At 38.9% G+C, this 21,265-nt stretch overlaps 1 protein-coding gene across 6 annotated transcripts in view; it reads left to right on the top strand.

Moving 5' to 3' along the window:
• The window catches only part of GOLGA4 (golgin A4), a 105,750-nt gene that overhangs the window by 58,384 nt on the left and 26,101 nt on the right, over nucleotides 1-21,265 (top strand). For all 6 annotated transcript variants that reach the window (XM_074199060.1, XM_074199059.1, XM_074199058.1 and 3 more), the window contains 7 exons: nucleotides 1,122-1,300; nucleotides 7,178-7,309; nucleotides 12,263-12,418; nucleotides 13,506-17,428; nucleotides 18,117-18,238; nucleotides 18,885-19,015; nucleotides 19,466-19,582. In XM_074199060.1, the coding sequence (XP_074055161.1) occupies nucleotides 1,122-1,300; nucleotides 7,178-7,309; nucleotides 12,263-12,418; nucleotides 13,506-17,428; nucleotides 18,117-18,238; nucleotides 18,885-19,015; nucleotides 19,466-19,582 (4,760 nt within the window). The remainder of the gene's footprint in view (nucleotides 1-1,121; nucleotides 1,301-7,177; nucleotides 7,310-12,262; nucleotides 12,419-13,505; nucleotides 17,429-18,116; nucleotides 18,239-18,884; nucleotides 19,016-19,465; nucleotides 19,583-21,265) is intronic.

Below are 21,265 nucleotides of genomic sequence, written 5' to 3'. Positions count from 1 at the left end.
TCAGAAGAGATCTGTGATTTCCCCGTTGTCATTACACTAGAAGGGAACTGAGCTGAGGCCAGAATTCGTGTCTCCAGAATTCACTTGAGGGCTTTCCCCTCCAGACCATGTTGCTCCTCTGTCTGTGAGATTGATTGTTTCCATCTGGGAGAGGATTGGGAAAGCGGGAAAGGGGCAACTTTTTCTTTTAAATTGTTCTAGTTTCTGAGATTTTCAAAATGTTTTCAGGGGAAAAAAATCCACTTAATATTGAGGATACTTTTTCCCAAACAAAAGTATATTTTCTCAAATTCTTCTAATTTTGCCATTCTGCTCTTAGTCCATCTCCAGTGTGTGATTGAGGTAGTGGCATAAAAGGTACCTCCTCATCTGTGTGACATGTTAATCCATGTTAAACAAGAGCAGGGGAAAAACAGTCAGTGGCTGCCATATATTTCCAAGTTCCTTACCTTACTGCCATCATCTTTTTCCTTTCTTTGAACTTTTTATCCTTGTCTTAGCAACAGACATGTTTTGCCCACACTTGCTACCACAGAGATTATTGATGATCATGCCAAATGGACTATAAGTTCCTGTAGAACAGGGATGGTCCCCATTTTTATTTGTATTCCCAGCAACAGGCACAGTTCCCTGCACAGAAGAGGGCCTTGAGAAGTATTTAGAGGGATGAGAAAACTGATTCATTGGCAGCAACTGGAAATCAGAGTTGAAATAATTTGGACTTTATTGGTTCTCTCTTCTTGGCACTGTTCCTGATAATAGGAGAGTAACTGAATGAAAAAAAATCTTAGGTACAAGTATGAGGAAGGCAGATATTCTTAGAAGTCATTAAAAATGGCTATTTCATTCATGGATAGCAAGAACAGGAGAGACAGATAGACAGTCAGAATGAAGTAGTCATCATCACTTACTGGGTACTTGGTTAAATCTTATCTGTCCAGCTCTAAGAAGAGGAAAACTTCAGTTGAAAACTATGAATATTGGTTATTCCTCTGTCTTGTTGCCCCACCTTCTCTCTCTCACTGTCTCTTTCTGTCTCTGCCCCTCCCCCCATGAGTGAAAGTGAAGCATCAAGCTTTAATGGTAGTATTTCCTGAGTTATTTTTTTTTTTTTATTCTAGCTTTTGAGGAACTTGAGAAGGCCTTGAGCACAGCTCAAAAGACTGAAGAAGCCCGGAAAAAAATGAAAGCAGAAATGGATGAACAAATAAAAGCAATTGAAAAAACAAGTGAGGAAGAACGTATAAATCTGCAACAGGAGCTAAGCCGAGTAAAACAGGAAGTCGTAGACATTATGAAGGTAAGAATGAGACTCATGAAGACTTAGATATCAAAACTGATGGTTTAAAATGTTTCATTTTCTATTTAACAACAAAATAAACATATAATAGAGAAATTAATGGCAACTTGTAGTAGCTGGCATTAGTAATATTACCTAGGTTTATGATTATAATTCAAGCTTTTTTTATAGTTTTTTTATAGTTTTAAAAATAGATTTTATTGATATCTTTTGTTTTTACATGCTCTAGATTTTCCTTTCTATGCCTCACCATTTCTCCTTTCAGAGAGCCATCCCCTCTAATTAAAAAATTGAAATGAAATAGAAAGAGGAAAAAGGAGAAAGAGGAAAAAGTGCCAGCAAAAGTCATTAACTTGTTGGGGGGAAAATCAGTTATTATCTGGGTTTTTTTTTTTTTTTTTTAGGTTTTTGCAAGGCAAACGGGGTTAAGTGGCTTGCCCAAGGCCACACAGCTAGGTCATTATTAAGTGGCTGAGCTGAGACCAGATTTGAACCCAGGTACTCCTGACTCCAGGGCCGGTGCTTTATCCAAGTCACCTAGCCGTGTCAATCAGTTATTGTCTGAAGTATTGGCACAATGCAGATGGGAGAAGTTTTTTCATATATTTCTTCTTTAGAGCTGAGCTTGTTTTTTATAATTTTGCCACATTTGTTTTCAGTTGTTTTGTGTTTTTTTCCCCCTATTTACATTTGTTGTAATCATTATCCTGCATCAGTTGATAAATATTAAGTGTCTATTATGTACCTGGCTATATACACTAGGCTCTGGGATTATAAAAAGTTGCAAAAGATAGTCCCTGACCTTAGGGAACTTGCAGTTTAATGAGGAAGGCAACATATGGACAAACATATATATATATATATATATATATATCAGATTATACCAGATAAAATAAGATCACATTAAGAGAGGAAAAGTCTTCTTGTAAAGGATGGGATTTATTTGGGACTATAAAGGAAGTCACGAGGCAGAGAAGGGGATGGCATGTTAGGACTGGGGGAAGGCCAGAGAAAATGCCCAGAGGTGAGAGACAGAGTCTGAATGCCAGTTTCCATAAGTCTTCTCGTGCTTCATCCTGCTCATTGTTTCTTATGTATCCCAGTTTGTTCAGTCAGCCCTTGATCAAAGAACAGTGACTTTGTTTCTCATTCCTTTCAACCACAAAAAGTCTTGCTTTAAATATTTGGGTGTATTTGAAGGCTGTCCCTAGTTTGTCAGTAGTATCTATCAAAGGGTGTGGGCTTGTAGTAGTTTTAAAGAAACACTTGAAAACTAGCAAGTGCCATATAAAAATTACAGTGATTTGTTTTGATGACATAATATTAGAGATAGACTACATCTAGAGCGGGAAAGAGATCTTGAAGCCCTCTTCTCGTCTAACTTTATTGATTTTACAGCTGGAGAAACTAAGATTCAAAATAATTAGAGTAAGGAGCAGAGCTGGGCTTCTAACTTAGCTTCTTGACTTAAGACCAACTATCTTTTCATGGTGTCAAGCACTGCTGTTGCTGTGACCCTATTAGGTTTTTCTCAGCAGAGATACTGGAGTGGCTGGTCATTTCCTTCTCAAGTTCCTCTTCCACATGAGGAAACTAAGGCAAACAGGGTGAAGTTTTGCCCAGGGTCACACAGCTAGGAAGAGTCTGAGACCAGATTTGAACTTAGGAAGTGGAGTCTTTCTGACTCCAAGCCCAGCATTCTATCCACTACAGTGCTCCCAAGCTGCCCCTGATGTATAGTATTGAGGTATCATTATTTTCCATTTGGAGTGGCTATTCTTGCATTCTGTATTTTTGTTAGGAAGTCACCAGACAGATTTAGCATTTGCAAAAGAACCCTGCTCTTCAGTTTACCTTCTGATTCTTGAAACAACATACAGACAGCTATGTACAAACGAAATCTGTAGGACAAATTGGAGATGATTGGGAGAAGGCACTCAAATTAAGGGGGGGGGTTCAAAAAATGCTTCTTTCAAAGAAATCTTAGCTGATACTTGAAGGAAACTAGAAGGCTAGGGTGTGGAGATGAGAAGTGACACCAGCCATTGAAAATGTGCATGGGAATGCAGAGCTACCATGGTGTGGTATCAGGAAGATGTTCAAACATCCTTCACATAGATCTAAAAAAAAATTCCCTAGACCAAAATCTGATCAGGAAATCCAAGAAAAAGCCATTCTGTGTCATTTTTCCAGGTCAGGTAGGCATAGGACGACTGATAGAAAGTTCTGTGAATACTCAGCACAAGGTCTGGCCAGGAAGAGCTACACAGAGTCCTCCAGGGCCTCAGCTAAGGCTGGGCCACAGCCCAGAAGAGATGGTCTCAGAACTAATCTTGAGCACATTAGTGGTATTGAGTGCTAGCTGATCACATGGTCATCTTGCTTTAGGTCACAAACATATAGTAGAGGGAAGGCAGGCTGGCTAAGGAGGAGTCACAGACCCTGGGCTGCATACAAAGGAAGGAGGAGACTTAGAAGTAGTATGGTTTACATCCCAGGAAACGGAGCAGTATTCCAATATTCTCAATTCCAGCTTCTAGCCTGGCTTGCATGTCTCAGAGCGAAGGAAAGTCTGCCATTCTGTCTTTTTGAATCAGAGTTTTCCAGCTTACCAAGAAGGGTAAGAATGGGTCTAGCCACAGTTGACTGTTGTTTAGACCCATTCCTAAGTTACAAACTTGCAGAGCTCAGATTGAGGAGGGATACTGAATAGACTTTGCCCTGTATCAGACTTCTTTGGGATCACTGAAAACTTCCAGGCCCCCAGCTTCAGTTTTTTGAGCTCCTGGAAGAACAAGACAACAGCAACAGGATTATCCCAGACCCTCCCTCCAGAAATGTACAGAGCTGACCCTAATAGCAAGTCTAAGGTCAGGAACCTGAGCTAAAGGGAATGAGCAAATCAAAGGATCTCATCATAACAAGCTGTTGTGGTGGAAAGGGACACTCAATGTGTGCAAATGCATCACCAGCCTATCTAGAATTCCTAGAAGAGAGGAAGCAAGAATTAAAAACAGAATTTTTTAAAAAAGTTTTTTAACAATGAAATTAAAGTGCTTGAGGACAATATTGGAAAAGAAATGAGAGCTATGGAAGAAAAAAATTGAAGTAATAGCCTGGCATAAGAGGTACAAAACCTTGCCCGAGCACCACACTCCCTGGAAATTAGAATGGACTAGTAACTCGGAGACCAGAAATAATGAAGCTTAGAAAAATAGAAGAAATTGTAAGTTATCACATGGCAAAAACAGCCCTGGGAAACAAATCTGAGAAGAAAAAATTTAGGAATTATTGGATTACCTGGATGGTGTGACCAAAAAAAAAAGCCTAGACATAGTTCAAGAAATTTTGAAAGAAAATTGTCCAGATCTTTTAGAACCAGAGGGCAAAATAGAAATAGACTTTAATGATTGCTTTCTGAAAGAAACCCCCAAATTAAAAACTCCCAGGAAAATTATGGCCAAAATCCAGAGCATATTGTAAAGCAGCCCCAAGGAATTAAGTACCAGTGAGCCATAGGATCACAGAGAATTTAGCAGCCATCACTTTGAAGGCTAGGGTATATGCCAAAAAGCAGAGGTTACAGGTTTATAGTCCACTGAATTTAATGATAGACAGTTTAAAATGGATCTTGAATGACCTAGAGGACTTCCAAGCATTCCAGATGGAAAGAGCAGAATCATGGAGAAACTTTCCAACATATGAGATAAGACAACACAAGAGATAAAAGAAACATAAAAAGGTTAACATGAATAAACAATGGTAATGTACCAGATAAAGATATGCTCCTTACACACAAATATAGAGAATAATAATAATAATAATAATATTGTCATCAGGGGTCATAGAGGCCTGGAAGTGACTCTGTGGTCTTGAAGATCTTAAGAGAATGGAAAAATAGGGAAGAGGAACACACGGGCCAGATAAACAGTGATGTGGAGCAGAAGGAAAAATCATGTCACGTAATTACGGTGTGCAAGTCGATGTCTCTTTAGAAAAGGATGAGAGAACTGAGAGTGGGGAAACGTGACTGATACTTGAAAATTACTGTCAACTGAAATGGTTCAAAATGGGGAGTAATACACATATACACAAGATACAGCAATAAACACACACATATACAGAAGTACATTTCACTCTGGGGAAAAAAATAGGAAGGAAAGGGGAAAAGGGATAATTAGAGGGCAGCTGAGTGAAGGATTAGTCCTAAGCAAAACAAAAAAATGTAAAGAGATTGCAAAGAATGGAAATCTGAGGGAATACCCATAAATTGGGGAATGATTGAATAAGTTAGAGTATATAAAAATGATAAAATATTATTGTGCTGTAATAATGAAGCTGATGGTTTCAGAGGAATTTAGGAACTCATGTGAACTGATTCAGTGAGTAATGAACAGAACCTGGAGAACAGTTTGTGTTCAGTGACAACTTTGAAAGATTTAGAAACTGATCAGTAATGAGCAGCCAGAATTCAGTGCAGAATATCTCATGCAGATTGACTGTCTTTCTATCTCTGTCTTTCTCTCTGTGTCTCTCATCTTTTGTCTGTCTCTCTCTGTCTCTTCTCTCCCCCCCCCCATCTCTGTGTTCCCTCTCTGCTCACTTACACATTTGGATGAGGCCAGTGCTGAAATTTGTTTTGTGTAACTATATGTTTTCAAAAGAGGGCATCTGTTTTTCTTTTGTTTTCATTGGTAATGGCTGGAGATGGAAGGGAGTGCTTATTGAAAACCATATAATTGAATATTATTTAAAAAAATAAAGCAAAGGGGTTGAGAAATGAAGTGTCTAGTCTGAGGAGCAGTAAGGATTCCAGAGTCACTGGGTCAAAAAGTACATTAGGATTTAAGGACAACGTGAAGACTGGTAAGGCAGGAAAAATTCAGACTAAGGACAAGGAGTTTCTGTTTGACCCAGAGGAGTTGACAAAATACAAGGTGCTTCAGGAAGGGCAGCTTGACAGCTGAGTAGAGGATGACAGGGATGCATGCAGTGGCGGTGCACAGGAAGGTAAGCTTCTTTAGGACGGGAGTTGTCTTTTTCTTGTATTTGTATTCTGATCACTGCTTGTGGTACCTAGCCTACAGTAAGTGTGTAATCAGTACTTGTGGACTTGATGTGTTCCTGAGCTTTTTCCAGGCTTAACGTCCCCACTTCAACCAATTCTTTTTTTTTTAAGGTTTTTTTTTTTTCAAGGCAAATGGGGTGAAGTGGCTTGCACAAGGCCACACAACTAGGTAATTATTAAGTATCTGAGGCCACATTTGAACTCAGGTACTCCTGACTCCAGGGTTGGTGCTTTATCCACTGTGCCACCTAGCCGTCCCCTTAACCAATTCTTTAGTTCAACCTCTGCCATCTTGGATTCCCTCCTTTGGACACTATCCACCAATTCAAGGTCCTCCCAAAATGGAGTGCCCAAAACCGAGTGTAGTTCTTCAGAAGTAGGCCTGAGGCCTGGTATAGAGTATTCTGGCACCGCCACTGAGTATGGCCCAAGATTGTAGCTGCTTTTAGATTGTCATGGGACATTGTTGATGAGTATCGAAATTGCAGTTCACAGAACTTTTCTGTTTTGTGTTGTCTGTGACAAACTTCCTTTTTAACCAGGATTTCCCTGTCTTGTCCTTGTGAAGGTGTGTGACATTCTTTCTGTGGCATCATCTTATGCTCTTGCTGCAGGTTAGAGGCATGGCAAATGGGGCAACCCCCTTGGTGACAGGAGTGATGGCAACCCTGTTCTCAAAGTAGACTGGTAGTTTCTCAGTCATCAGGAGTTAGTGGATGGAATTTGACTTTTGCCCATTTCCCTTCACTCCTGTAGTTCAACAGGATGTTTCTTTACGGGACTTTACCTGTGCCCATTTGACTTTTCAGAAAACATCTGAAGAGAAAATTGCTCATCTACAGAAGATGTATGCTGAAAATCTTGCTAACAAGGAGAAGGAGCTCAATGAGAAATTTCAGGCTCGGGAAGAAGAATTCCAGAGGCAATTGAAAGTAGCTCTTGTAAGTGTTTACTGTATTGGCTTTTGTCATTTAGCACAATAGCGTCCATACTTTTGTTTGCATTGTTTTGACAAAATACTTCGAAATCCCACTTATCCAGAAATTAGACTTCTTTCATCCTCACCTATATCTGAAAGGAAATGAAGAAGCCTGTGAGCTTTGGGAATAACTCTCACCGAACTTAACCTCCAGGTCTGAGGCTGTTTTAAATTGTCTGGAAATTAGGCCATTATTTTACATTAAGTTTTTCCTGCAGTTTTATGATTTTAAATTTTTAATGGAAAGCAGATTAACAAAACACCAGTGGACTTTCACTCCTTAGAAATGGTAGCATGTCTTCTCAGCAATACTTATGTTCCATGAAAGTTCCAAAGGACTCATGAAAGGAAAGTGCTGTACACATCTAGAGAAAGATCTTAGAGTCTGAATGCAGATTGAAGCATGCTATTTTTCACTGTTTTTTTCATGTTTTTTCTTTTGGTCTGTTTATTCTTTCTCTACATGACTAATTTAGAAATATATTTTACATAATTACACAAATCTAATCTTTTATTGAATTGACTTCTGTCTTAGGGAAGAAGCAAATGAGAGGGAGGGAGAAAATTTGGAATACAGAATTGTTAAAAATGCATGTTGAAAAAAGTAAAATACTATTAAAAGTTAAAAAAAAAGAAATAACATACTGTGAATGATAGTGTTGGAGAGAGACTCAGCCACGTCCCAGTTTCTGTCAACATCCTGAGACTTCTTATTGTAAGGACAAATAGCCTTTCCTTGATACTTCATTGAAATGGAATTATCAGAATAGTATTGAATTATTTCTGATATATTATTAATAAAGCCGAGACATGTGATTGATTTTAGACAATTTTAATTAAAAAAAATGCTTAAAATGAGATTTAGTCCTTAAAAAGGGCAAAGTTTAGTTATATGAAAAGTTAATTTCTATGGAATGTTCCATTTCTTGATAAATTTAGATAAATGAGTTATATAGAATATTGTTCACAAATTATTTAAATGTTTCATGACTTATAATAGATCTACTTTCTTGATTTTAAAGGAGAAAAACAAGAGATGATTAAAATGTTCAGTTAATGTGACAATAGAATAGAATAATTTTTTACATGAAATAGCATTATCAAAAATTAACACTTGTCAAAATACATTTGAAACTGAAAAGTAATTTCCCTATTAGTTTGGATTTGGGCCATGCTTTGCTCCTCAACTTGGCTTATAGACAAATGGAGCACCCTCTGCGAGAGAAGCTAGGAGCCTTGTACTGAGCTACAGCTGACTGCAATTTTAGGTGGATTGGTAGGCTCTTTATTGTTGAAAAGAGTCTGCCTTCAAGTGGAGGGGATGCAGGAGTTGGATTCTGATCAGTAGTGGGGTGCCTAAGCTTTGTCATGTAGTGAGGAAATACCCTAGCAGCAAATACTGGTCTGAATGTTCTCCATTTTTAAATAGTAACAATGGATAGCTTATGATCATTTTTTATGTGTGGGAGAGAAAGTCAGGAACTTTTTTTTAGGGACCTCAGAGAACAAGTTAGAAGAAGGATATTTTGACCCTGTGAAGATGATGGAATGGTATAGGAAAGAGAAATCCCTACCCTCTGTTTCCCTAGTGGGATATGTAGAGACCATTGAAAGGAGAGTGGTGGCAAGTGCTGATAACCATTCTTTACTTAAAAGAAATGTCCCCTTTATCTTTATTCTGGATGAAATGTATAGGACTGCAGAGAATGTGGTAGAAAGAAAAATTGCAGAGCATTTGCCAGTGAGACTCCTTCATCTTCTAGAAATATAAAAGTTACTTTTATTGAAAATAGCAACTTCCAGATAAATGGGTTTTATGTGATAATTCTTTTTCATGAATATCTTTCTTTGAGCTCTAATTTTAGGAGTATCTTCTGCTTGTGGGCATCTTGAGTTTCAGTCACCCACTCAGAATTGGAGAGTTGGAAGGGACCCAGATGCCATCCATATGACACAATTTGACTTGGGGTAATCTAGTCTCTGTTTGAAGACCTTCAGTGAGGAGGAGCCCATCACTTCTTTTTTTTAAATTAATTTATTTTGAATTTTATAATTTTCCCCCAAATCTCACTTTCCTTCCCCCACCCCTCACAGAAGCAGTCTGTTAGTCTTTACGTTATTTCCATAGTATATATTGATCTAAGTTGAATGTGATGTGAGAGAGAAAGATCCTATCCTTAAAGAAAAAAAATAAAGTATAAGAGATAGCAGAATTACATAATAAGATAACTTTTTTTTTTAAAGATAAAAGGTAAAAATCTTTGGTCTTTGTTCAAACTCCACAGTTCATTCTCTGGATACAGATTGTATTCTCCATTGCAGATGCTCCAAAATTGTGCCTAATGTTTGCACTGATGGATTGAGCAAGTCCATTAAAGTTGATCATCACCCCCACATTGTTATTAGGGTGTACAGTGTTCCTCTGGTTCTGCTCATCTGGCTCAGCATCAGTTCATGCAAATCCTTCCATGGAGCCACTTTTTTTTTTCTTTAGGTTTTTGCAAGGCAAATGGGGTTAAGTGGCTTGCCCAAGGCCACACAGCTAGGTAATTATTAAATGTCTGAGACCAGATTTGAACACAGGTATTCCTGACTCCAAGGTCGGTGCTTTATCCACTATGCCACCTAGCTGCCCCGAGTCCATCACTTCTTGAAGAAGTTTATTCTGGTTCTTACAGATTTTCTTTCAGGAAGTTTGACCTGAATGGGTGTTTTTGGATTAAGACCAATCCATCCTCTACATGCAGGCTTCTCTTCTTCAGGCTAAACATTCCCATTTCTTTCCATTAATGGTTTTAGGGCCTCCTTTTGCAATTCCCTGAGAGCTCTCCCCAAAATATTCTTGTCCTTCTTAATAGCCCCCTTGGCCTATGGCATCTAGACATGAACACTTGACTTCAGATGTGGGCAGATCAAGTACAGCAAGACTATCCTCACTTTCATTCCTTTCAGGTAGTTCTCTGTTAAGGTAGCATTTGTTTTGGGGTTCATTTCACACTGCTAGCTCCTTTAATTTGCAGCCTACTAAAATTCTCAAATCTTTTTCAGACCAATTGCTATGTAAACAGACACCTCTTATGCTGAACTTGTGAACCCTCATTTAAGGCTTTCCATTTCCCTGAATTTATATCATTATTGTTTTCTTCTTCAGTGAAAAAAGGGTCATGGGTTGGGTTATAAATTCAGAGCTCAGTGGTGCCTTGCATATTATCTAGTTCAACCTTTTTATTATACACATGGAAATCAAGGCCTATAGAATCTCAGTTGCCTGTCAGAAGTCATGTAGCTAGGCATCATCATTAAATGTAGGATAGAGAAATCCCTACCCTCTGTTTCTCCAGTGTGATATGTAGAGACCATGGAAGGAGGAGAGCGGTGGCAAGTGCTAATAATTATTCTTTACTTTGTCCCTTCCCTTGATGTTACACAATTTTATCCTTATTCTAGATAGGATGCTACTCTTTTACATTTATAGAAGATGGAATGTTTCTTTCTATCACATTGTCTGCAGCTCTATGCAGCCCTATACATCCCATCCACAATATCCAAAAATATCTGTATCTTCAAAACCAGATTTTTTCTAGCTCTGCCACTTTCTCCTAAAACTCCATGTGGCCTTTGAGAGGCAGCATGATACATAAATGAATTTTGGGATCATTAATATATTGGGATCATTTAGTGATTCCAAGGTATGCCCCCCAGTGCAGTCTTCCCTTTTTTTCCAATATAAATGTTTTCTCAGCAGCCTTATATAATTGTGCTTTTTTTAAAAACCACAGTCTGTAAGGAATAAAAATTGTAGGTCACCCAGAAACCACTGAAGGATAATGATGGGAGTGAAAGAAATGGCCTTGGTGATAATTTTCATGAAGGAGGTGTGACAGTTAAAGGAGGCCTTTTGCCTTTGAAAATAAATAATGATATCAAATTCACTTCTGCTTTATTGACATCTTGGTGTTTTAGAAGCTTAGAGAAAGCTTTGTTTGGTGGATTCTCTATGACCTACACAAGAAAGAAGATGAGTCACCCAGACTGAGAAGGCCTCAATGTGTTGTGACTTTCACAAGGAATCCATGTTAGCTTATGTTTCCATTGACGTGTTTTTGAAAACCATTTAAGTTAATGGACAGCTGGTGGGAAGAATTTATGAACAAGTCATGATTTTAGGACTGTGATGGGAATCTTCATGTTACTAGTGATTTTGCCAGACAAAGATTAGCTAGAACAGATTGGGAAGACACTATTTCCCTCTTTCAGCAAAATAAAGCATGGAAGAAAAAGGAAATAAATTTTTTTTGTTTACTGTTTTTCAGAATTACTAGTGGTCATCATTCTTTTATTCATTGTCAGCAGTTATTGGATTCTTAAAAAGTACTTGATGTATAGGTCCTTATCTCTCCTCTGTTAATTGGTAGTTATTTTGTTATGCTTTAAACACTCTTTAATTTGGATTTCACTAATTTGGAATTTCTGATAGTTGGGACCGTGTCTGCCTTAAGTTTCTGATGTCTAATGGAAAAAGCGCCTTAGTAAGCAAATGAAAGGGACTTGCCACTTCAATTAGCAATTTGAGTAGGATCACAAGGAAAGGAACAGCCTATTTAAAAAATTGTTTTCAATCATGGTAGAGGTGACTATTGACATATAAACAGTAGAAGTATCAATTGGAAAGACAGCACCTAATACACTGGGTGCTTATAAATGTTTCATGTTAGTGAAATTCTTTGCCTCTTGGCCGTACCAATTCTAGCCACTTTAAAGTAATTTTATTTGTTTAAAAATATTCTATATTGCATAATTTTACAAACTCAGTCATTTTCTTGTCTTCAACATCAATGAGATTTTTTTTTCTATTCTAACATATAATTCTCATATAGACAATGAAGTATGCCTTGATGTTTGTTTTTTATCATAGGAAAATAATCAAACAGAGTATTTGAAGACCACTCAAGAAAAAGAGCAGCAGGAATCCTTAGCTCTTGAAGAATTAGAATTGCAGAAAAAAGCTCTTCTCTTAGAAAGTGAAAATAAGCTTCGGGACCTACAGCAAGAAACCGAGACCTATAGAACTGTAAGTTGAAAAAAAAAAAAGTACTTAGACATATGCCTTTGAGTAAGTCACTTTAATGTTTTGGGGTCTGTTTTCTTATATGTAAAACGAGGATGCTGGTCTAAGTAGTGGCTGTTAGATGTTGATGTACTACAATCTATGGAGCATATCAGGTCCAGTGCCCATTTTGAAAAATGTAAAACTCATTCTTAATTTTGTAGACTATAGGAATTGAGGTTGCTTGGCCTGTGGGCTATGCTTCTTCTAGCTCTGAAATATTATGATTCTAGTTCATACATTGTTAAAATAGAAACAATCATTTTTCACTAACTTAATAGTAAATGTATTTCACTTAAAGTGAATTTGATATCACTTTTTGTTTTCTATTCTTTTTTTTTTTTTTTTTTTTTTTTTTTTAGGTTTTTGCAAGGCAAATGGGCTTAAGTGGCTTGCCCAAGGCCACACAGCTAGGCAATTATTAAGTGTCTGAGACCGGATTTGAACCCAGGTACTCCTGACTCCAAGGCCGGTGCTTTATCCACTACACCACCTAGCTGCCCCTTTTCTATTTTTTTTTTTTAAATATTTATTTAACACATTGGGGTTAAGTGACTTGCTCAAGGTCATAAGCTAGGCAATTAAGTGTTTGAGGCCAGATGTGAACTCAGGTCCTCCTGCCTCCAGGACTGGTGCTCTATCCTGTGCTAGCTACCCCCTGACATGTTTTTGTTCAGACAAAATTGTTGCAGATTTATTACTTTTCATCATCATAACATTTCCTTTATGTCTTTACTGTCATATAAATATTTGTTAGTAAAAAGTCACACACATTTCTACTGAAAGTATCTATGTTTGAAAAATTATGGTAATAGCTTTCTTTCATCTGTGATAAACATTCTGCTATATTATGAATTAAATTGAAGGCAGAAACTTTTTGCTGTTTTGCTTTATGATTTCTTTGTAAAATTACAGCATTGAAGCAAGTTCTTCCTAGTTTTTAGCTTGATATGGAAAATTTCTTTTTCTCAGCAATGTCTAATTGTGTCAATATTAATCATGCTAGTCAGTATGTGTCTCAATTAAAATACATGTATTCTCTTATTTATAGAGAATCCTGGAGTTGGAAAGCTCCCTGGTAAAGTGCTCTCAAGATAGCAAGAATCAGGTAGAAGAAATGTCCTTTCAAATGGAATCTGAGAGAAACAAACACAATACAGAAATCACAGTTATGGTTGAGAACCATAAAGCCGAATTAGAAAGTTTACAGAAACAACAGGAGCAACTTTGGTCAGAGAAACTTCAAGTCCTAAAGCAGCATCATGAAACTGAAATCGAGAAGCTCCAAGAGAAATACAAAGAAGAACAAGAGGCGTTATTGAAAGAGAAAGACGTTGTGTTCCGTGGGCACATAGAAGAGATGAATGAGAAGACTTTAGAAAAGCTTGATGTGAAGCAAACAGAATTAGAAGCATTATCTTTGGAGTTGTCTGAAGTATCCAAAGTTCGCCAGAATCTGGAAAAAGAGCTCTCTGTTTTAAAGAAGGAAACAGATCAAGTAAAGCGGGAGCTTGAGGCAAAGCTGGATGAACAGAAAATTCAGCACCAGCAGCAAGTTGACATTATGATTGAAGAGCAAAAACTCTCCATCCAGAATACTGAGAAAATAATGAAAGATGAAATCAATCAACTTGGGCTTCTGCTGAAGGAAAAGGATCGTCATTTGGAAGAGCAGCAAGCTCAGCAGCAGAAATTAGAGGAATCTATCAAAAGGGCTGAAACTGAGCTTAAACAAGCTTCTGATAAGATAGATATTTTTCAGTCACATCAAAATAATTCAAATGAGCAGGTTAAAGCCTATGAACGGCAGTTGAGTGAATTGCAACAAAAATGGACTGATATGGAAGTAGAGAAAGATCATCTTGAAAAACAGGTAGTAGAAGCTGATATACAAAAGAACCATCTCAAGACAGAGTTGGATTCTTACAAAACCCAGGTGCAAGATTTAATGCTACAGCTGGAGAAACACAGTAGTGAAATGGATCAAAAACTACTTTCTCTAACCGATCAGTATGAGTCTCAACTAAAAGACCTTAATATCGAACGAGAACAGATCAAGCAAAGCTTGACTGAAAAGGAAAGTGAAATTTTACACATGAAAGAACTACAGAACCAGGAAATAAACAATTTTAGGCAAAACCTGTTAGCCAAAGAAGAAAACATTAAGACTTTGGAAAAAGAATATGAAAAAAAGCTCAAGAATCAAGAAATCAAGATGGAAAAAATTAAACAGAAAGCAAAGGAAGTACAAGAAGCTTTCAAGAAGAAACTATTAGATCAGGAAGCTAAGCTGAAAAAAGAACTTGAAAACACACACTTAGAGTTCAGCCAGAAAGAAAAACAGTTTAATGCAAAACTGATGGAGATGGCCCAGGCTAGTTCTGCTGGTATGAATGATGCAATTTCAGAACTGAAGAAGAATCAAAAGGAGCAAGTGGAAAGTCTCACAGCAGCCCATCAAAGGGAACTGAATGACATTGTGATCACTTGGGAAAAGAAGGTCAGTCAGCAAGCCGAAGAGCTTCAGGAGAAGCACGAGAGGGAGCTCCAGGAGAAGGAGCAGGAAGTGGCTGAGCTCAAGCAGGAGATCCTGGCTGTCAGGGCAGACAAAGAAATGGCCAGCAGAGAAGTGGCCTTGCTAAAGGAAGAAGGCCCAAGGCAAGAGGCGATGGTAGATGAGTTACAGGAGCAACTGAAGCAGAAATCTGCTCAAATCGAGACGCTGACCCAAAAAGGAACTGACATGAAAGTAAAACTTGAAGCTCTGCAGGCTGACCTGAGCCATTCAGCAGCAGAAAGAGCTTCTCTTCATCAACAGATAAGTGAGTTGAAGACACTGGAAGAAAAAGATAAGCAGAAGCTTTTGGAGGTGACTGACAAGTTGAAAACTACTGAAGAGCAGCTTCAGGCTTTGAAATCTTCCTGTGAAGGATATGAGAAGAAAGTCGAGGCTGACCACTTGCACTTTCAGAGACTGTCAGAAAAGCTAGCCGCACAACTGCATGGACGCTGCCAGGAAGCTGAAGCCTTGCTGCAAACTAAAACCAGTGAACTGATTGAGAAAAGTAACAGCAAAATCGATGCTGCTCTTTCCAGGGTTTCTCATTGCCAGCTTCAGACAACTAAAATGAAAGAAGTGATATTAAATCAAACTCGTAAAATCCCCGAACTGGAAGCAAAGCTTAGACAAGTGACAGAACAACAAAATGAATTGAGTAATTCTTTACAACATTCAGTTCATCAATTGGAAGAAAAAGAAAATCAAATTAAGAGTCTGAGAGCAGACATTGAAGGTCTTATCACAGAAAAAGAAGCGTTGCAGAGAGAAGAAGGACATCAGCAGCAGGCTGCCTCAGAAAAGGAATCTTGCATCACTCAGTTAAAGAAGGAGTTAGCTGAAAACATCAATGTAGTCACCCTCATGAAAGAGGAGCTTCAGGAAAAGAAATTGGAAATTGGCAGCCTTCAAGACCATGTGAGGGATCTAAATGTTCAACTTCAGAGCACTATTAGTTTAACTGAAAAAGAGGAGGCCATGGCTTTGCTAAATAAACAACACAAAGAGGCCCAGCAGGAACTACTCAACCAAGTCCAAGATTTGACCCTGAAAGTTGACATCTTGAACAAGGAGAAAACCTCAGCTCTTGAACAGGTTGAACATGGGATGAATAAATTTTCTGAATGGAAGAAGAAGGCACAGTCAAAGTTAACACAGAATCAGAATGCTATTAAGGACTTACAGATGCAGTTGGAGCTAAAAACAAAGGAATCCAGTGAAAAAGACAAACAGTTACATTCATTGAAAGAGAACCTTGTTCAGGAGAAAGAAAGTTTTAAAAGTTGGAAGGATGAACTTGAAGGAAGGGAGAAGAAGAAGTGTGATTTACTAGCGGAGTTAAACGTGCAGTCGGCAAGAATTGCGGAATTAGAGGAGCAGGTTACCCAGAAAACAACAGAAAATGAGTGCTTAGCAGAAGATCTTAAAAGACATTGTGAAAATGAAGAGCAGCTCCAGCAGGCCCAAGAGCGAAGGGAAGAGCAAGTGCTGCAGCTCCAGAAGCAGGTGGATGCCATGAAATCTGAGGTCGAGGCTCAGCAGAGGGAGATAGAGCACACTATCACTTCCAGTGCTAAAAGCAAAGAGGATGAGTTGAAGGCTCTGCAGGAGCGGCTGGATGCTGAAAATGCTGCCAAGTTGGCAGAGTTGAAGAAGAAGGCAGAACAAAAGATTGCCACCATTAAGAAGCAGTTGCTGTCCCAAATGGAAGAAAAAGAAGAGAAGCACAGAAGAGAAGCCGAAAACGAGGTGATGGCGATGACCCAGCAGCTGCAGGAGCGAGACCGTGAGATTGATCACCTGCGTGAGCAACTCAGTTCTGCCAGCAGGAAGGGGTTGGAGCTTGAAGGACAGGCCACTATGGGGGCAGCCTCCTCCCCAGAGTGCACAGGACAGGCAGCAGAGAGGGAGACTGACTGTGAGGAGGTGCCTCCATTTGCGTTGCCGGGGCAGGTGGAGAAGATGCAGGACAAGGAGCAAGACTTGGAGAATGGCATTGGAGTGGTCCAGAAAATCCTCTCAGAGAAAGTCCAAATTGGCCAGATTTTAGAAGATGCCCCCTGCACCAAAGAGATGGAAGAAGCCAGAGTTGGAACGGAGCTGCCGACATCCAGTCCTGGACACTTCCAGATTTCACAGCAGCAGCCCGAGAAAAAAGAGAAGCCTGGGAAAGCTGTAGGGAATAGTGGCGGAACCAGTATTGTGACCCATACAGCCCAGGCCCAGGCTCTCCCCAGCATGCAGAGTCAGCAGGAGCGTCTAAGGTCTGAACTGGAGGAGGCCGAGCGGGACAGACAGCGGCTGCGCAAGGAGCTGAATCGGTTGCAGAGGGATTTGCGGACTTTGAGGAAGGAGCATCAGCAAGAGTTGGAAATAACCAAGAAAGAATGTGAAGAAGAAATGGAAAAGAAAATGAAGTAAGTTTTGTTCATGCCCTGAAAGTTGGCAAACATGATGGGCCTCCAGGGAGCAGAGACCCTGCTAAGCTCTAGAGTTTCCTCAGGGGCCAAGAGTAAACAGCCAATAGAGTATTGGAGTGGGCAGGATCCCAGGAGAGGCGTGGAAAAAGGAAGTGGCCAGCCCACCATGAGGGTTGGAATTCCATGCCATGGTGTTCTTATTTTAATCTAGGTGTGGGAGGAAGCTGTTGAATGGGGAAGTGATGTGTGGATAGACTTGTTTTTAAGGAAAAAATGTTCATTTGGCTGCTCTATGGGTAATAGTGCAGAGTAGAGACCTGGAGAGAAACCAGGGATGGCTCGAGTCCAGAGCAAAGGGGATCATGGCCTTAACTAAGGTTGCTGCAGTGAGATTGGAAAGAAGGGGGCTTTGTTCAAGAGATTGGCGACCTTGGAGAGCACAGTCTAAAGGTGGCTATGGATGTGACCTAAGCACTCCTTACAGAATTAGATACACTTTTGGCTGTCATTTTAGACTGTTTAAATTTCAGTTTTAAAATTTGTTAATAGTTGAAAAATAAAAATTTAAGGAATATATCCATATTTAGTGGGAAAATGACATTTCTTTTTCATATAAGATAATGATAGTTAAGTGATTTTGCCCTCTTTATATGAAGACATTTGATTTTAAATTTTTGTTGTACAGAATGGAACAGGAAGACAATGAGCTGAAGCATAACTCCAAATTAAAACAGTTAATGAGGGAGTTTAACACCCAGCTGGCTCAGAAGGAACAAGAACTAGAAACAACTATCAAAGAAACCATCAGTAAGTAAAGTACAAATTTGTTAGCAGAGAAACTAGAATCACCCTAATATATTTATAATTTAAGCTCCAATCTTCTTGTCATTGTGTGAAGTATTTAAAATAAAATTAAAAGAAAAGTCATGCTCCCTCCCCTCTCCCCTGCCAAATTCCAAAACACACCCGAAAACATTCCTTCCCTAGGATGTAGTTTGGTAGGAACAGTGCTGCCTGGGAAACTGGCTTTTCTTTACAGTTAGGAGAGAAAAGGAAAGAAGTGGACTGTACTGTCCAGGGGGAGGGAGAGAAAGAGAACATCTGTGTGTGATATTAAAATTTTCACAAACCTTTGTAGGAGTCAGAGGGAGGGAACAATAAAACAGTGAAGCCAGGGTGTTCATAAGTTGGAATGTAGTGATTTTCAGAGTTTTGTGTATTGTGAGTGTGCATTTATATCTTGTGTGTACTTGCACATTTCTGCCATTTCATACCCAAATGATCTGTAGGTCCAAGTGCTTGGCCATTTTATATGTTGCTTGATAAATTCATTTCTAATTCAAATCATGAAGAGAAGACAAATTTTTCCTTGAGCTGGTCTAATGTGCTCTCTCTCTCCCCCTACCCCTACCTGGTGCCTTTTCCCCTGCTTTCTTCTCTTGTATTTTATCAGGTAAGGCCCAAGAAGTGGAGGCAGAGCTCTTAGAAAGCCACCAAGCAGAAAGAAATCATCTGCATAAAAGAATTGCGGAGAAAGAAGAAGATGTAAAAAGAACAGCCAAAAGATATGAAGAAATCCTTGATGTAACCCCATTTTTGTTTGCTTCTTTTAGCTTCAGTTAAGCTTATTTCCTCTAAAGATGAAGTTATAGGCTCACTTTCTAATATGTTTTTGTTCCATTGACTATTCAAACAAAGACTTTGTGCAAGATAGATTCAAAATTTTGATAGGATTCTTCCATTTTTAAACAGTTGAGTGTGGGCTGCAGGCCAGGTCCTGAGGCAGGTGCAAAAACATGTGGATCAGAGCACACCAGGTGTCCAAGCCTCAGTTTCTTCATTCATTAAGTAGGAAGAAACCTTAAGATTTCTTAAACACAATAATACTTTTTGGATCATTCTTATCAGCTGTCATTGGAGTGAGCAAAACAGTGGTTTTATCTCGACCATTTTGTTCATTCATGATTGCCACATGCTTAAAAAGTCCTGTTATTTGATATATCTTGTTAATTAACTTTTTTTTTTACCTCAAAGGCACGAGAAGAAGAAATGACTGCTAAAGTTATTGAGCTTCAAACACAGTTGGAACAACTGCAAAAGGAATACCAGTGTAGAGTCCATGCAGAAGAGGAGAATCCGAGCAGGGAGAAAGTGAGAAAGCCCCCATCTGCCGAGTGCTCTGTGAATGCCCCAGGGTGGGGCAGGTAGAGACAGAATAATGTTGGTCTTGCTTTCAGGATGGGGATAGAACAAGCCCCTAAGTGTGTGGGTCAGATCAGAGAGAATGGAGCCTAGAGAGCATAGGTAGGATGCCCAACCAGGGCTCTGGGGGAAAAGACATGGTGGGTGGAACCCTGGGAAAAAAGGAAGGGAGCCCTGCTCTCCAGGCTGACTTGGCCAGGTAGAGGGAGGCTCTCACATCTTCCATTCTAGGCATGTGTTCTCTTGCTGTAATCTAAGCAAGCTAGTTCTCTTGGTTGCTAATGAGGATTTCTTATGGGTTTACTTTGACCCAGGCTCTATGCTAAGTACTTCTCATATGATCATCTCCTATGAACCCCTGAAGAAATGAGTGAAGTGACTTGCCCAGGGCACCTACAGTGCCACCATGTAGCTAACTGTGAGCTCTAGTTTTTAGTTTTTTTTGTCATTGTTTTATTTTGTTTTTCATGAACTGTGGTCTAGGCTTTCCTGATCCTGTGCTTTACAGTTTATTTTTTGTTGTTGTTTTTGAACCAAAAGTGTAAGACTTGTTCCATTTAAACACTTGTTCCTTTAACATTTAATTTGATTTAATTTGGCCCATTGTTCTAGTGAGGTATTTTCCCCCATTTTTATTAAACGATGTTTTTCCTTTATTCAATTTTATTTGATTTCATGTCCATATTCTCTCCCTTTCTCTTCCCTTCAGTCTGTCTAAGAAAGAAAGAAAGACAAAACTTGTTACAAACATATATATAGTAAAGCAAAACAAATACCTACATTGACCATATTCAGGGGGAAAAAAAAGTCAGTCTATCACCTCTCTATCAAGAGGTGGTTAGCCTGTTTCAACACCAGTCTTCTGAAATTATGATTGGTCATTCTATCATTCAGAGCTCCTTAGTTTTTCAGTTTGTTTTTACAATACTGTTGTTATTGCCTAAATGATTTTTCTGCTGCATCTTGCTCACTTGCTGTTGCATTAGTTGTGTTTTTCTGAAATCACCCTTCTCAACATTTTTGGCAATACAATAGTATTCCATCACATTTATGTATCACAGCTTGGTCAGCCCCTCAGTTTCTTTTTACCACCACTAAGAAAATGACTTTAAGTTTTCTTATACATATTGGTCTTTTCCCTTTTTGTCTGATCACTTTGGAGTATAGATAGATCAAATACTGACATCACTGGATCAAATGGCTTGTACAATTTAATAACTTGTTTGCTAGATGGGAGTTCTTTACCTGTGGTCTCTGTGTTTTTTTTGACACGTCAGTGGGGTTAAGTGACTTGCCCAAGGTCACAGAGCTAGGTAATTATTAAATGTCTGAGGTCATCCTGATTCCAGGGCTGGTGCTCTGTTCACTGCGCCACCTAAGCTGCCCCATTCTCTGTATTTTATTTATTTATTTTTTCCATTCTCTGTATTTTTAAAGATATTTTTATTTTAGATTATTTTTAGATATTTTGATTTCCTTGAATCTCTTTAACCAGATACTCCCCTTCTAGCTGCTAAAGACCAACTTCAGTCCAATACTGTCTACTCGTTCATATTTCCCCATCTTGTCCACACAGACAGCATTGCCTCAAACTTTTTCTTGAAGAAATAATGAATATTGGTTATTGAGGTA

This window comes from Macrotis lagotis, chromosome 8 (assembly GCF_037893015.1).
Source record: "Macrotis lagotis isolate mMagLag1 chromosome 8, bilby.v1.9.chrom.fasta, whole genome shotgun sequence".
NCBI classification, from domain to species: Eukaryota; Metazoa; Chordata; class Mammalia; order Peramelemorphia; family Peramelidae; genus Macrotis; species Macrotis lagotis.
The sequence above is the reverse complement of the archived record's forward strand: the minus strand, read 5'-3'. Positions and strand labels throughout refer to the sequence as shown.